Source organism: Miscanthus floridulus, chromosome 1 (assembly GCF_019320115.1).
Source record: "Miscanthus floridulus cultivar M001 chromosome 1, ASM1932011v1, whole genome shotgun sequence".
Lineage (NCBI taxonomy): Eukaryota > Viridiplantae > Streptophyta > Magnoliopsida > Poales > Poaceae > Miscanthus > Miscanthus floridulus.
Genome location: NC_089580.1, coordinates 18,492,312 through 18,507,149, shown reverse-complemented (window position 1 = coordinate 18,507,149; position 14,838 = coordinate 18,492,312). Strand labels below are relative to the sequence as shown.

The following is a 14,838-nucleotide window of genomic DNA, read 5'->3' as shown; positions in this document are numbered from 1 at the left end:
GCTGTCGAACGATGAGATAGCACCGCGCAGGGAGCTCAAGCACACCATCCTTGGCCTTGCGTCACTGTCCTGGATGATTGCACGGCAGAGATCCTGCATCAGCTACCTGCGTGAAGGGGACGCCAACACCAATTTTTTTTCACCTGCAAGTGTGCCATCGGAAAAGAAAAAGCTACATCCCAACTTTTGAGATCCTAGGCACCTATTTCACACACGCAAGGAACATCAATTTGGCGCAAATCGGCATGCCGCAGCTTGACCTCAGTGAGCTCACCTACGAGTTTACTGAAGATGAGGTCTGGGCCATCATCAGAGAGATCCCAAACGACCGAGCTCCGGGGCCCGATGGTTTTACCGGAAGGTTCTACAAGACAGTTTGGGCCATCATAAAGGCATATGTCATTGTGGTGTTTAACTCCTTGGGCTCTCGACCGAAGAAACTTTCACTTGCTCAACACATCCAACATGGTACTACTTCGCAAGACCGCCGCACCATCGCCCCTGAAGGATTACCGCCCTATTAGCTCGATGCACAGCATCGGGAACTAGGCCATATATCATGCATGGCAACTGGGCCGACTGCACCAGGCCTCCAAATTTTTGGGGCCCCCATGTTCAACAACGTGACCTGACCTCCCTCTGGTGGCCTCTGTTAGCTTTTGAGAATCTGATGATATACGGGCCTGGAGCTGATGGCACCCATGTTCATGCGACTTTTGAGATTCTGTTGCCGGTCCGATTAGCAGGCCTACCAATTAGAATTCTAATCCAGATCGCTTGACACCCGTGACATGATCGTCGAGGAAGTAGGAACCGTGCTTCTCGCCTTCGCCTCAGCACCGCCGGCCGCCATAATCTCGTCGAGTGCTCGAGTCGCCAGGAGCCCGGGACAAGAATCAACCATCAATCTACTATCTGTGCAGTGTGCAGGTATGTGCCTAACTGCCTATGTGGTGACCGGCTCAATGATTTGTGTGCAATCAGGCCAGTGATTTGTTAATTTAGCTTTGTTGCTTTGTAATTCATGAAGCAGGGAGGCCTATTTATTTATCATGTCTTCTAGAAATAGAAAATATGAGTCAGGTAATGAAAAGTGCAAGAAGAAACAAAGGCTTGAATAATTTGCTCAGACTCAAAAGGGTGCTATTGATAGATTTGTTGTTAAGAACTGTCAAACTAGTGCACAAGATGAAACTCCTCGGGCACACATGATGGAAATCATGGTGATAACATAGACAACGTTGAGGCTCACACTTTAGAAACTGAATTAGTGCAAGTTAATCCCAACAATGCGGATGGTGTTGATGCTACCCTTGATGGATCAGCTAGTATTCAAAGTGACAATGATTTGAGGGTTCCTTTTCAGCCTAACATATTTGATCCAAGATATTGGGATGGACTAGATCAAAAACAGGTTGATATTTTAGTCCAAAAGGGACTAGATCAAAAACAGGTTGATATTTTAGTCCAAAAGGGTCCTAAAAGGGACTTGTCTATTTAGAAAGGTCCTAAAGATAGGTTATCAAGGAGGTTTTCTGCAGCATTATATACTAGAATTTTATCAAATGGGGAAACTTGTAATAGAGAATGGCTAGTATATTCCAAAGAGCTTGATAGAGTATTCTGTTTTTGTTGCAAGTTATTAAGAAAGGGGCATTTAAGGAGTCAGCTAGCAAATGAAGGTCTGAGTGATTGGTCACATGTTGGCACTTGACTTAAAGATCATGAAACTAGTGCAGATCATATTACAAATATGGCCTCTTGGTATGACATGTGTCTCAGATTTGATAACAACCAAACTATTGATAAAGTTGCTCATAGAGAAATTGAGAAGGAAAAGGAACATTGGAGGAAGGTTTTGTTCAGAATTATTTTGATTGCAAAATTCCTTGCAAAGCATAACTTAGCATTTCGTGGCACCAATAGCAAGCTATATCAGGACAGCAATGGCAATTTCCTAGGCATGGTTGAAATGATGGCTGAATTTGATCCGGTTATTCAAGAGCATGTTCAACGCATAACAAATGATGATATCCATACACATTACCTTGGTCACGGCATCCAGAATGAGGTAATGGATTTGCTTGCTGCTTCTATCAGGTCTGAAATAATTAGAAAAATAATGGAATCAAAGTATTTCTCAGTTATCCTTGATTGTACCCCTGATATAAGCCACCAAGAACAAATGTCTTTGATCATAAGATATGTTGACACATCTTCAGATTCTATTTGTACTAAGGAATCGTTCTTAGGTTTTCTGGATATTAATGATACTACAGGCCAAGGGTTATTTGATGTTTTACAAAATGAATTGAAGAATCTTGACCTTGATATAGACAATGTGAGAGGACAAGGATACGAAAATGGATCAAATATGAAAGGGAAAAATATAGGGGTACAAAAGAAAGTTTTAGAGATCAATCCTCGAGCCTTTTATTTTGCTTGTGGCTATCATAGTCTTAATTTAGCACTATGTGCTATGGCAAAGAGTTGTGGTAAAGCAAAAGATTTTTTTGGAATCATACAACGTATCTATACAATATTTGCTAAGTCCACTAAGAGATGGCAAATTTTGAAAGATAACATATCAGGATTCACTCTCAAGCCATTGTCAGCAACTCGCTGGGAGAGTCGTGTTGACAGTGTTAAGGCTATAAGGTTCCAAATGCAGGATATACGAGAAGCTTTACTGGAAGTATCAGATACTGATAATGATGCAGCAATATGTACTGAAGCTAAATCCTTGGTGACCAATGAACTTGGTGACTTTGAATTTATAGTGGCAATAGTTATCTGGTATGAAGTATTATCTGCTATTAATTTGGTCAGCAAACAATTACAAGCAAAGGATATGCTTATTGATATTGCTATTGAGAAAGTGCAGGGGTTAATTTCATTCTTCACTAAGTATAGAGAAACTGTTTTTCCAAATGCATTAGAATCTACAAAAGAAATTGCACGCGAGATGAATGTTGAACCAACATTCCATACCAAGCGTAAAATCAAAAGGAAATGACAATTTGATGAGACATCTGAAGATGAATCTATTGCTTCACAATCTACAGAGGAGTCAATTAGAATCAATTATTTTCTATCCATTGTTGATCAAGCTATTGCTTCACTTACAAAGAGGTTCGAACAATACCAGGGGTACGAAAAAACTTTTAGTTTTTTGTTTACTTCAAAGAAATTATGTTCCTTAGATGACAAGAGTTTGTTGTCTTCTTGTGCTCATCTTGAGGCTACACTTAAGAGTGGTGACCATTCTAATATTGATGGCAAAGAATTACATGTGGAGTTAAAGTTTCTCCAAGATTCCATTCCAAAGGAAGACATGGGGCCTCTTGATATTCTGAAGTTTGTGAAATGGATGGGCTATTTTCCTAATGTCCTTGTTGCATACAGAATTTTGTTAACTATTCCTGTAATAGTTGCATCCGCAGAATGAAGCTTTTCCAAATTGAAGTTGCTAAAGACCTACATGCACAGTACTATGAAACAAGAAAGGCTAAATGGATTGGCGACAATTGCGCTTGAAAATGATGTTCTAGAGAAGATTAAGTATGAAGATATAATTGAAGATTTCATTTCGAAGAATACTAGACGAATGATGCTTTTTAATAGAAGCTAAGAAGTTATCAGTAAGTAAGATTTGTCATTTAATCGTTTTGTATGAATGCTTATGGTATTACATGAGGAAGTCTACGTGCACTTTGGCTATTTGCATTTTATAAATATAGGCCCCCCACTTTATGTTTTGCACCAGGGCCACAAAAACGTAGGTACGGGCCTGCTGGTGACTCGAGCACTCGACGAGATTGCGGTGGCCGGCGGTGCTGAGGCGAAGGCGAGAAGCGCGGTTCCTACTTCCTCGGCGGTCATGTCACGGGTGTCAGGCGATCTGGATTACAATTCTAATTAGCAGGCCTGCTAATCGGACCGGCAACAGAATCTCAAAAGTCGCATGAACATGGGTCCCATCAGCTCCAGGCTCGTATATCATCAAATTCTCAAAAACTAATAGAGGCCACCAGAGGGAGGTCAGGTCACGTTGTTGAACATGGGGGCCCCAAAAATTTGGAGGCCTGGTGCAGTCGCCCAGTTGCCATGCATGATATACGGGCCTGAAGCAATACTGACCAAGGTCACCCCTTCTGCCATCCCCGTTCATGTCTCCATCACCTCTGGTCTCTACGCCTGGGCATTGAGGTAGCTCGACAAGTGGCGCCAAGCGTTTCTTTGGGCCGGAACGGAGGCCGTTGCTGGGGGGAAGTGCAGGGTCGCCTGGCGGACTGTGAACGCACCAACGTGCTACGGTGGGTTAGGTGTCCTAGACCTAAAACTCATAGGCTTCGCCCTACGTCTGCGTTGGGAGTGGCAGCGTCGCATCCGGCCTGATCTAGGATGGTGCAGCCTTCCTGGAAATAAGGAACGTGAGGTCCAGTGCATGTTCCAATCATCCATCACGGTGGTCATTGGTGATGGGCAGTCGTCTCGATTCTGGACTGACTCATGGCTTCCGGATGGGCCGATCTGTCGCTTTGCTCCGCACCACTTCACTGCCATCGGTAGGCGTCGCCGTCAGAAGTCGGTGCGTGATGCTATCCCCAACAGAAGCTAGGTCCGTGACATCCAAGGGGCACCTACCGCCGAGGTTCTCTGTGACTACGTCGTCGTATGGGAGAAGGTGGCCGGGGTGGTTCTTGACGACCTTACTAGTGACAGGTTCATCTGGCGCTGGACTACTGACGGGTCGTACTCCGCCTCCTCTGCCTACAGAGCCTTTTTCATCGTATGACATCCTTAGAGGTGCAAAGGAGCTATGGAAGGCTTGGGCTCCGCCCAAGTGCAAGTTCTTCTTTTGGCTACTGTTGCACAATCGTCTTTGGACATCGGCAAGAAGGAAGCGGCGAGGGTTACAGGACGACGATGTGTGCACTCTCTGCGACCAGGAGCAGGAAACGACGTAGCACCTTGCGGGAGGCTGTGTCTTCACCAGAGAAGTGTGGTACAGGGTGCTTGCTTCCATCGGTCTGGATCATCTCGCACCGTAGCTTGGGATATCCTTTCTTGATTGGTGGCTGCTGAGCTGTCCACAACTAGGGTCGGTGCGTCACAAAGGTTTCGACTCTCTTATCATCCTTGGATCATGGTGTCTATGGAAGGAGCAAAACCGGAGGTTCTTTTATGGTGTCGTCCGGACGGCCGTCGCTGTCGCTGTTTCTGTGGTGGACGAAGCGGATCGGTGGTCTCAAGCGGGGTTCGGCCACGTCGCCGAGCTTTGGGCGGCCCGCTGACAGCGGTTGATCTTCGTCAATCTTTTTGTCGCAAAATCCTATGTCATGTAATATCGGTCTAGCTGCGCCGCTTCTTATTGCTCGGTTAATTCTGTTTGGCCATAGTGTGCCACTCGCGTCCTAGGCCAACCGACGTTTACCTATGTAACAACTCATTTTCCTTATTAATGATATACATACCAAGCACGGTCGCGAAAAAAAGTAGTTTCGCATGAAAGCAACAAAGGCTTTTACTCGATCGGCTCCATCAATTCTTATGCCTGCCATCATCTTGTACGTCGTCCAAACTAAGTTTTTTTTGCAAGTTTATTGCTACTCGATCAGTATTTGTCAAGGACAGCAAGAAAACATCTAAAGAATTGGAGTGGAATAAGTAAAACCATATCCCTAGGGTAACTGTGTTCTTATACTTGTAACTACTCGTATGCATGCATGCAAGCCCATGAAAACAAAGACAAAGATGCTGTGCTCTAAAGCGTTTGCTCAGATCCCCATCAGTGTCTGACCATTATTAGCAGGCGGCCAGGGCAGCGCGCACGCAGCTGGCTGCTGGCCTGGCCAGCAGCAGCAGATATTTGCCACCATGATGTGCAGCGTGCTTGCGCCTGTGGCAAGCATGGAGAGCCGTTGGCTGGGCGAGAGGCCAAGGAGAGAGAGAGAGGGGGAGATAGCCGTCCCGTGGTTCGGTCAAACAGTAGGGCAAGTGATGAGGGCGTACAGAGGGTACACACGCTATAGACTGGTAGCAGCGGGGAGACGATGACAGCACCAGCAAGAAATAATTGTCGGAGAGGAGAGAGAAGACCAGGGCCGTGGCTCGCGGACGGTCGTGCATGCTCTGCAGTCTACTCCCTCCGCGTGTCCAGGTTCGAATTGCGTTTTTTTTCTTGACGGAGAAGGCGACACTCAACAGCAGCAGCTACCTAGGCATAGCAGCAGTACTAGCAGGAGTAGGCTTTGTAGGTGGAGTGTGTGCCCTGCTGCGCTCGCTGCGCACCCACCACCACGGCACCACGCCATATAGCGGCATACAATGGCGTTGTTGAGTCCTGTCATATCAGAAGTTTAGACATATGTATTAAATATTAAATATAGATTAAAAATAATTAATTACACAGATTACGATTAATTTTACGAGATGAATTTTTTAAGTCTAATTAGTTTATGATTTGACAATGTGATACTACAGTAAACTTATGGTAATAATGGATTAATTAGACTTATTAAATTCGTCTCGTAGACTACCGAGGACTTATGTAATTTATTTTATTATTACTATCAAACACTTTAACGTAACATCAATAACACCACACCTTTAAACTTCAGTCTTTAAATTTAAACATTATAGCCATATGCTGGTGGTACGTACTACCAAACTCAGATCAGTCACTGCTCACCTATAGCGACAAGTGAAAGCGGAACAGACGCCGCGCACACGGGCAGGCGCAGGCGCGGGGAAGGCAATGGCCGTGCGTGACCGGCGGCCAGTGTTGCCAGTTGCAGTTGCAGGCTCCGTCGTCGTTGATGCTTGTTGCGCGCGTGCGCTCTAACGCCTGAAATAGTATATAATGTTTCAGTTTATCATTTAAATAATTCGATGCCGCAAAATGTAACTGTTATAATAAAATAATTTAGTATTAATAATTCAATGACCTAATAATCTATAATCTAAATTCGTTTTGCATACCTGGTTGCTTGTGCACTTTTGCTGTCGATGCTAATTGGCAATCGTCGATCACCGGCTCCCAGCAATGCCCAGTGCCTGTTCAATAATGCCATGGGAAATGAGCGTAAAGGCTAAAAACGCATAGAAAAGCACATGTAAGATATTTTTTTGAAGGACCTATGGAATACCAAACTGTTTCTGTGCGTAGTCCCTAAACTGCATACTCAACCAATCATGAAATGGAGCAAAGTAGTTTACAACCCCAAAAAATGACAAAGAGGTAAGTAATGGTATCAATTATTGTGAGAACCATAGAATATGAATCACTGACCGAAGACAATGCATAGGTATGGCCTAAGAATTTAAAGAAAAAAATGACCCTGATATTGTAGTTCACCAAGTAATAAATTATCTTCCTAGTAAGCCCAACTGCTAATACATCATTGGCAATGGGGTGTGTGCCAACCGATAAATCGTATGAAGCAAATACATCATTGACAATCGATGTATAGTGACTAACAAATGGATAAAATGTGTAAGTAACATAACGACACAATCACCACAAAGGCACCGAAAATAGCAAGATTCACGAAAGAATGAAATAATTATATAATCATCATTGCATAATTCCATTGTCTCAGTCTTTAAATAATCATCATTGCACAATCCCCAAGCCTTAGTAGATGACATGAATGAAACAATTAATCATCAATGTACAGGTAAGGATATCAGTTCTGCATAGGAGAACAACAGGAGACGATGGACACTGGGCGACCTTGCTCGCTGCAGCCAAGAGGGGTGGGGGGCATGATCCCGTAGTGAGGAGAGGGAGTTTAGGGAAGGGGAGGGAGAAGGGGAGAGAGCGCACGCTGCAGTTTAGGGTTTGGCCCGTACCTAGGGTTTCGCCGACCAAAGGAGCGCACGCTCCCTGACTGGAGGAGGCATTGAGGAGCCCGTGCGAAGGATGGGGGAGAGGAAGGAGGCCACCGGGCCCCACCCATGTCGGCGCGCCGCCCATAGGGGGCGCCGTCGCCTCGTGCTCACTGCCACCTCGGGAGGGAAGGGGAGAGAGGGAGAGTAAGGGGAAGGAGGGCAGAGCAGGAGGAGGATGGGTGCCGTCGACGCGGACCGCTCGCAGCAGTCGGGCAGCGCTGGCTGCAGCGCCACAACAGAGCGGAGGGAAGCGAAGCACCGCGACAAGACGCGCAGGAGGCAGTGCCCAGAGCCGTCGTTGGCCCACGGTCCTCCACCATGCCACCAACGCCCATGGCCTCCAAAAGGTTCTTGCCTACACAGATCCGATGGGAGGACAGACGGATCCAGCCATGAAGGCACGGATCCAGCCATGAAGGCACTGGATCCGTCGGTGTGGGCCTCCGCCAGCAAGGAAGACCGAGCCGACAAGCCTACATCGACGTCCGTCCCCGACATCGGCGAGGGAAGGGGATGGGGAGCAAGGGAGAGAGCGAACCTTAACCTACATAGCGGCCGGGCAGGAGAGGCTAGTGGCCAGGCCATCCGCGGAAGGGCCGACGGTGGTGGCGACCCACGTCGCCCTGCTTGTGCGCACTGGCTGTCGTCGCCCTAGCCGTATCGGGAGAGAGAGGGAGCGAGCAGATAGGAGAGAAGGGGGAGGGCACGCTAAGGGGGGAGGGGGAGGAGGAGGGCGGTCGCAGCTATGCCACCCCGCCCGTGCGCTCCATGTACCGTCGTCATGGTCGCATGGATAGAGAGAGCGCGCGTGGAGAGGAGGAGGGCGTCTGGGTCGGGGAGAGACGACAATGGCACTACGTAAAAAGTGATTTTTAGCAATGGTTTGATTTTTTTTATAGGGGCGGCTAGTGATGGAGCCGCACCTTCAGTGCGTGCTCAGGTGTCCAGACACCAGCCGACCCTACAAATGGAACAACAGGGTGACTGGTGATACGAGCCGCCCCTACAAATAGGGTCTGATTTGTAGGGGTGGCTCAATCACCAGCCGCCCCTAGAGTTGCTATTTGTAGGGGCGGCTGGTGATTGAGCCGCCCCTACAATTGCCCCCGTATACATAACTTCGATTTGTAGGGGTGGCTCAATCACTAGCCGCCCCTACAAATGACCCACATATAAAACAGCTGCAGCACCTTTTTTCTCCTCGGGTCACTCACTCCAACCCATGAAAGAAAGGTGAGGAGGCCTTGGGCACCTCTCAAAAATTGCTCTACTAAGGGGGGAAGGTTTTGGTCTCAAATCCTTTGGTGGAGAGGTTGTAGAAGGTAAGAAAATGCTATTCCGCACTTTTTTGAAGTTTTAATGGTTGGTTAGTGAGTAATTAGAGTTTTGTTTTTCTCTCTCTTCTATGGTGCTTGAGCTACTTATAAAGCAAATTAGACCCAAGTTTTAAATGTACTAGGATAAATTAGGGAGGGAAACAAGATCATACCCTTATTTGGTCCATGTTTCTTGATTTTAGTGAATAATTAGTTAGTTTTGTGGATGTTTGGATCTAGATCTAGGGTTTGGTTTTTTTATTAATTTTGTTTTTGTAAATTTATGTTTGATAAAATTAGACTAGGGTTTGTATGAAAGATATTGGGTAAAGTATAATTGTTGCTAGTTGTTGTCTTTGAAATTGTTTATTGTAATTATGAAAGTATAATTGTTGCTAATATGTATTTTAATTATTTATGGATAAATGGGCCATTAATTAATTTTCCTTTACCATGGTGTGTTTGTATGCTTCATGTAATTATATTAGATTTATATTCATATATATCTAAAGTATATACAATTATTCTCAAGTAATTATTACTGTGATTCATTTTTATATATATCTGAATAAGTAGTCCTTTAATGTTTGTTTTGTTGTTGTTGTAAAAGATGGAGTACATGAACTCTTGGATGTATGGTTCGTTAAGGTTCAAGGTAGGTTTTCGTGAAGAGGTGGATAAATTTATTTAAGCCGCAAAGAAGCATGCAACGACATTGAAAGAGAATAAGGATATAATTATTTGCCCCTATAAAGATTGCAAGAACCGTATGGCATGGACAGATGTGACTATCATCATATCACATTTGATTATGCGAGGATTTGTTGAGGACTACACAGTATGGATTCATCATGGTGAAACAGTTATTGTTAACGACGAGGATGAGGAGGAATACGACGATAAAACCATAGAATCTCTGTCCCAACATTCAGCAGAGCTTGATGCACGAATGGATTTCGAGTTTGGTAATGAACAAGGTGGTGATGCTGGTGGTTGGGATGGTAATGACGAAGGTGGTGCCAATAATGATGGTGGAGCACGTGTCGGGGATGAAGATGATTTGGAGGACATGATTCGAGCCCTTAGACCAGAGATTTTGCTAAATAGCCTGAAAGGTCTAGAAAATTTGGAAAGGGTCACAAAAGCATCAAAGGAGACTGTGTATGGTGTTGAAAAGGGTTGTCCGACACATTGGACATTGCTACGTTTTGTGCTTGAGCTGCTCATCCTGAAGGCTAAGTATGGCTGGTCAGATTGTAGTTTTAATGATCTATTGCATCTCCTGTCATGGGTGCTGCCACAACCAAACTCAGTTCCCGCCAACACATACCAAGTGAAGAAGGACATAAGTCCATTGACAATGGGGGTTGAAAAAATCCATGTATGCCCCAACCACTGTATACTTTTTCATGGCGAAACGTTCAAGTCATTAGATAAATGTCCCTGGTGTGGGGCCAGCCAGTAAAAGAACAATGACCTTTATGGTGGGGACGAACCCTCCATGGAGAAAAAGAGGAATAAGAAGGGTAAAAAAAAGGTGGTACAAGAATTTTAGCCCCTAGAGGACACTCCATTAGGCAACGATGCAAAGAAGAAAAGAATTCCTACCTTGGTAATGTGGTACCTGCCAGTGATCGACCACTTGAGATGTATCTTCCTAAACCCTAAAGAAGCTGCACTCATGACATGGTGGGATGATGAGCGCAAGGTGGATGATGATAAGATTGCACACCCAGCTGATTGTAGTTAGTGGCAAAGGTTTGATGAGAAGCACAAAGAATTCAGCGATGACCCAAGGAATGTATGGTTTGGCTTGAGCACCGATGGAATGAATCCCTTCAATGAGAGGATGAGCGACCACAGCACATGGCCAGTGATCTTGACCATGTACAACATCCCAACATGGTTGTGTCAGAAGAGAAAGTACCTTCTCCTCACTATTCTTATTTCTAGCCCTAAACAACCAAGCATTGATATAGATGTGTTCCTCGAGCCTTTGATGCAAGAAATGGAGAGGCTATGGAGGCATAGGGAGCAGATGTACGATGTGTTCTTAAAGGAGGACTTTATATGTAGAGCAATAATATTTGTTACTACCAATGATTACCCCGCGTTGTTTGCTTTGTCTAGATAGATCAAAGGGAAGACGGGATGCTTGGTTTGCTAGGATGGTACTACATGGGTGTACCTGGATGCATCCAAGAAGATAGTTTACCTAAGGAACCGACGCTTCTTAAAGACAAGTCACAAGTACCACAGCAAATTATTCTTTTGATTTTATGACAATGCCCTAGAGATTGAACCCCCTTCGGAGAGACGTCATAACGGAGAGCACGTGTATAGAATGGTGAAAAACATACGCGTCATCTATGGAAAGAAGAATCCAGATGGGACGAATAGAGATAGAAGCACACCTCCTGTCGAAGGCGTACCTTTCAAGAAACAATTGATCTTCTTTCAGTATCTGCCTTATTGGCTAGACTTGGAGGTCCCCCATGCCATTGATGCTATGCATGTGCAGAAGAATGTATTTGAGAGTCTCATTGCTACCTTAATGGATATAGGTAAGTCAAAGGATGGTCTGAAAGCACGAAAAGACATGGTGCAGCTAAACATGATGGCATAGCTTCACCCGGTACCTGAGGCTAATGGAAAATACACTCTGCCCGCCGCATGCTTCAACCTAACACCAGACGAGAAGAGAGCTATATGCACTTTCCTAAGGGGGATCAAAGTCCCGACTGGGTTTTCAGCAAATGTGAAGAAGCTAGTGTCGATGAAGGACTTGTCAATAACACACTACAAGGCTCACGATTGCCATGTGATGCTGATAGTGTTTCTACCTATTGCAATTAGGGCTATAAAGCCAGCGTTCTTGAAAATGGCCATCACCTGCATGTGCTACTTCTTTTCGAATATCTCATAGAAGACGATTGGCAAGCAAGAGCTGAGTGACCTACATGAATTTATGATGGAGACACAAAACCAACTGGAGATGTGTTTACCTCCTGCTTTTTTTAATATAATGTCACATCTCATGATTCGCATGGTTCATCAAATACAGGCGCTAGGCCCTTGCTACTTGCATGAAATGTGGTCCTATGAGCGGTTCATGTCGGTTCTAAGTCGATACGTGCATAATCGAGCATACCTAGAGGGCTCTATGATAGAGGGTTACAGTACTAAAGAAGTCATCGAGTGCTGTCAAGAGTACCTAAAAGTATAGAAAGGGATTGGTAAACCTGATTCTCATCACAAGGGTAGGCTGGCTAGGAAGGGCACCAGTGGTAGAAAAGTGTTCATCGACCATGATTGCAAAGAGGTGAGTCGAGCGCATTATAGTGTCTTGCAGAGTACACAACTGATGCAACCGTACATTGATGAACACTTGGCTATCATTATGGCTGAGAGAAATGGCTGTTCGGATGATTGGGTCATGAAACAACACAAGCAACGACTAACTACATGGTTGAAGGACCAAAACATACCGCCTGGAAAAACCATAGACTCTATTACCATCAGTAGGTTGGTGGAGGGGCCATCGAGACAAGTGACATCTTGGAATGCTTATGACGTCAATGGGTATACGTACTATACCCACGCAAAGGATAGTAAATATGTGAACCAAAACAGCGACGTTCGAATAGAGGCTCTTAATAGATTAGGGCGAAAGATCCAATACTTTAGCATCATTGAAGAGATATGGGAACTTGACTATGGAAGGGATATAACGGTGGTCCTGTTTCGATGCCGCTGGATCAAACAACACCAACTAAACGAGATCGGATTGAGAGTCCTAGACCTCGAGAATCTATGCTACCAAGATGACCCTTGGGTGCTCGCTTCACATGTCGCACAAGTTTTCTATATGTCTGACCCACAAAGTAACCTCTCCCTGAGGAAGAAGACAAAGCACGTGGTTGCCTTCGGGAAATAGCACATTATTGGAGTTGATAGCATGGACGATGTTGAAGCTTACAATAACTACGATGAGATGCCGCTATTCACAAACTTTCCTAAGAAAATTAGTGTTGTGGAAAAGAACCTCCCCAAAGACATAATGCTATGGGAACGAAAAGGTGTCAAGGGGAAAGTTGTTACAGCAGGCTAACTAGTTGTTGAACGTGGAGTGTTTGTGTAAGTGTGTGTTTGTAAGACTTCATTTATGCATGCGTGTGAGACTATATATTTATGTACATATGTAAGACTACATATTTTTGCATGTGTGTGAGACTATATTTTATGCATGTGTGTGAGACAATCCTTTGCAACATCTAGATGACTCTATTTGAACATCCACTCTATTACTACTAAAACTTTATGAAATCACTAAACACTTTATGAAATAAAGAAATGACCAAAATAAAAGTAGGAGATCTTGATGAGTTATACAACTTTTATATTCATACCTTTACAGCTGAAATCATTTAATGTTTGAAAATCAGGTTTGAAGCTGCCATTTTCTGAAATTTAAAATTTCAATTGTTCAAAATTAGTGACAAAGATAGATGACTAGACTAAAATGATAGAGCATAATTTTAGTAAATTTTAGAGGAAAAAACCATCATATTTAGAGTTAGTATGAGTGAGAAAAACTAGTTACAAGTTTCAGCCATAAATTAAAAAGAGAAATCACACTTATTCATCATTGATCATCATGAACAGTTGTGATTTTTCTTTTTAATCTCTGGGTAAAATTTGTAACTAGTCTTTCTCCCTCATACTAACTCCAAATGTGATGGTTTTTTTTCCTAAAATTTTCTAAAATCTTGCCCTATCAAGTTAGTGTGTTGATTTGATCATTCTTTTCATTTGACAAAGTTTGAGCACTTCAAATTTTCAAATTTAAAAAAATGACAAGTTCGAACGAGATTTTCAACTATTAAATGATTTTAGCTAAAAAAGTGATGAATACCAAAGTTGTCTAACTCATCAAGATCTATAACTTTTATTTTGATCATTTCTTCATCTGACAAAGTGATAGTAAACATTGTTCACAAATCAACATGTTTCTCGTATAGTTTATGAAACCATGAGTCATATATGAATTTATGAACAATATTTACTAATACTTTATCACACGAAGAAGTGACCAAAATAAAAGTTGTAGATAGTGAGGAGTTCAACAACTTTTATGTTCATGACTTTTATTGTTGAAATCAGTTAAGGTTTCAAAATCTTGTTTGAAGTTGCCATTTAGTGAAATTCAAAATTTTAACTGTTCAAATTTGGTCAAACGAAAATATGATCAAAATAAAAGTTGTACATATTGATGAGTTCTACAACTTTGGTATTCATGAGTTTTTCATCTGAAATTATTTACTCTTTCAAAATATTGTTTCAAGTTGAAATTGTTTGAATTTCAAAATTTGAATCATTCAAATAAAGTCACATGACAAGATGACCAAAATAAAAGTTGTACATGCTGATGAGTTATGGAACTTTTATGTTTACAACATTTTCATTTTATTTCATTTAATGTCATAAAATTGTAGTCGAAGTTTTAAAATTCAAATTTTTATTTTTTTTGTTTTCTATATTGTTTTGACTAAAATTGTTTATATATATTTCTTCATATATAGAATAATACAAATATTATATTTGTGCATATACACAATTTTTTATA

At 43.1% G+C, this 14,838-nt stretch overlaps 1 protein-coding gene across 1 annotated transcript; it reads left to right on the top strand.

Annotated features, from left to right (window-relative positions):
* The first annotated feature begins 245 nt into the window (after positions 1-245).
* LOC136452848 (uncharacterized) lies at positions 246-3,016 on the top strand. Its single transcript, XM_066453436.1, has 2 exons — positions 246-361; positions 1,783-3,016. Exons 1-2 carry the CDS (start codon positions 246-248, stop codon positions 3,014-3,016), a joined length of 1,350 nt encoding a protein of 449 aa, XP_066309533.1.
* Positions 3,017-14,838: the final 11,822 nt, after the last annotated feature.

Coding starts and splice junctions, on each gene's coding strand:
- LOC136452848 (XM_066453436.1), top strand. CDS start 246: ATGCCGCAGCTTGACCTCAGTGAGCTCACCTACGAGTTTACTGAAGAT. Junction 362..1,782: donor CCCGATGGTTTTACCGGAAG/GTTCTACAAGAC, acceptor CATGTGTCTCAG/ATTTGATAACAACCAAACTA.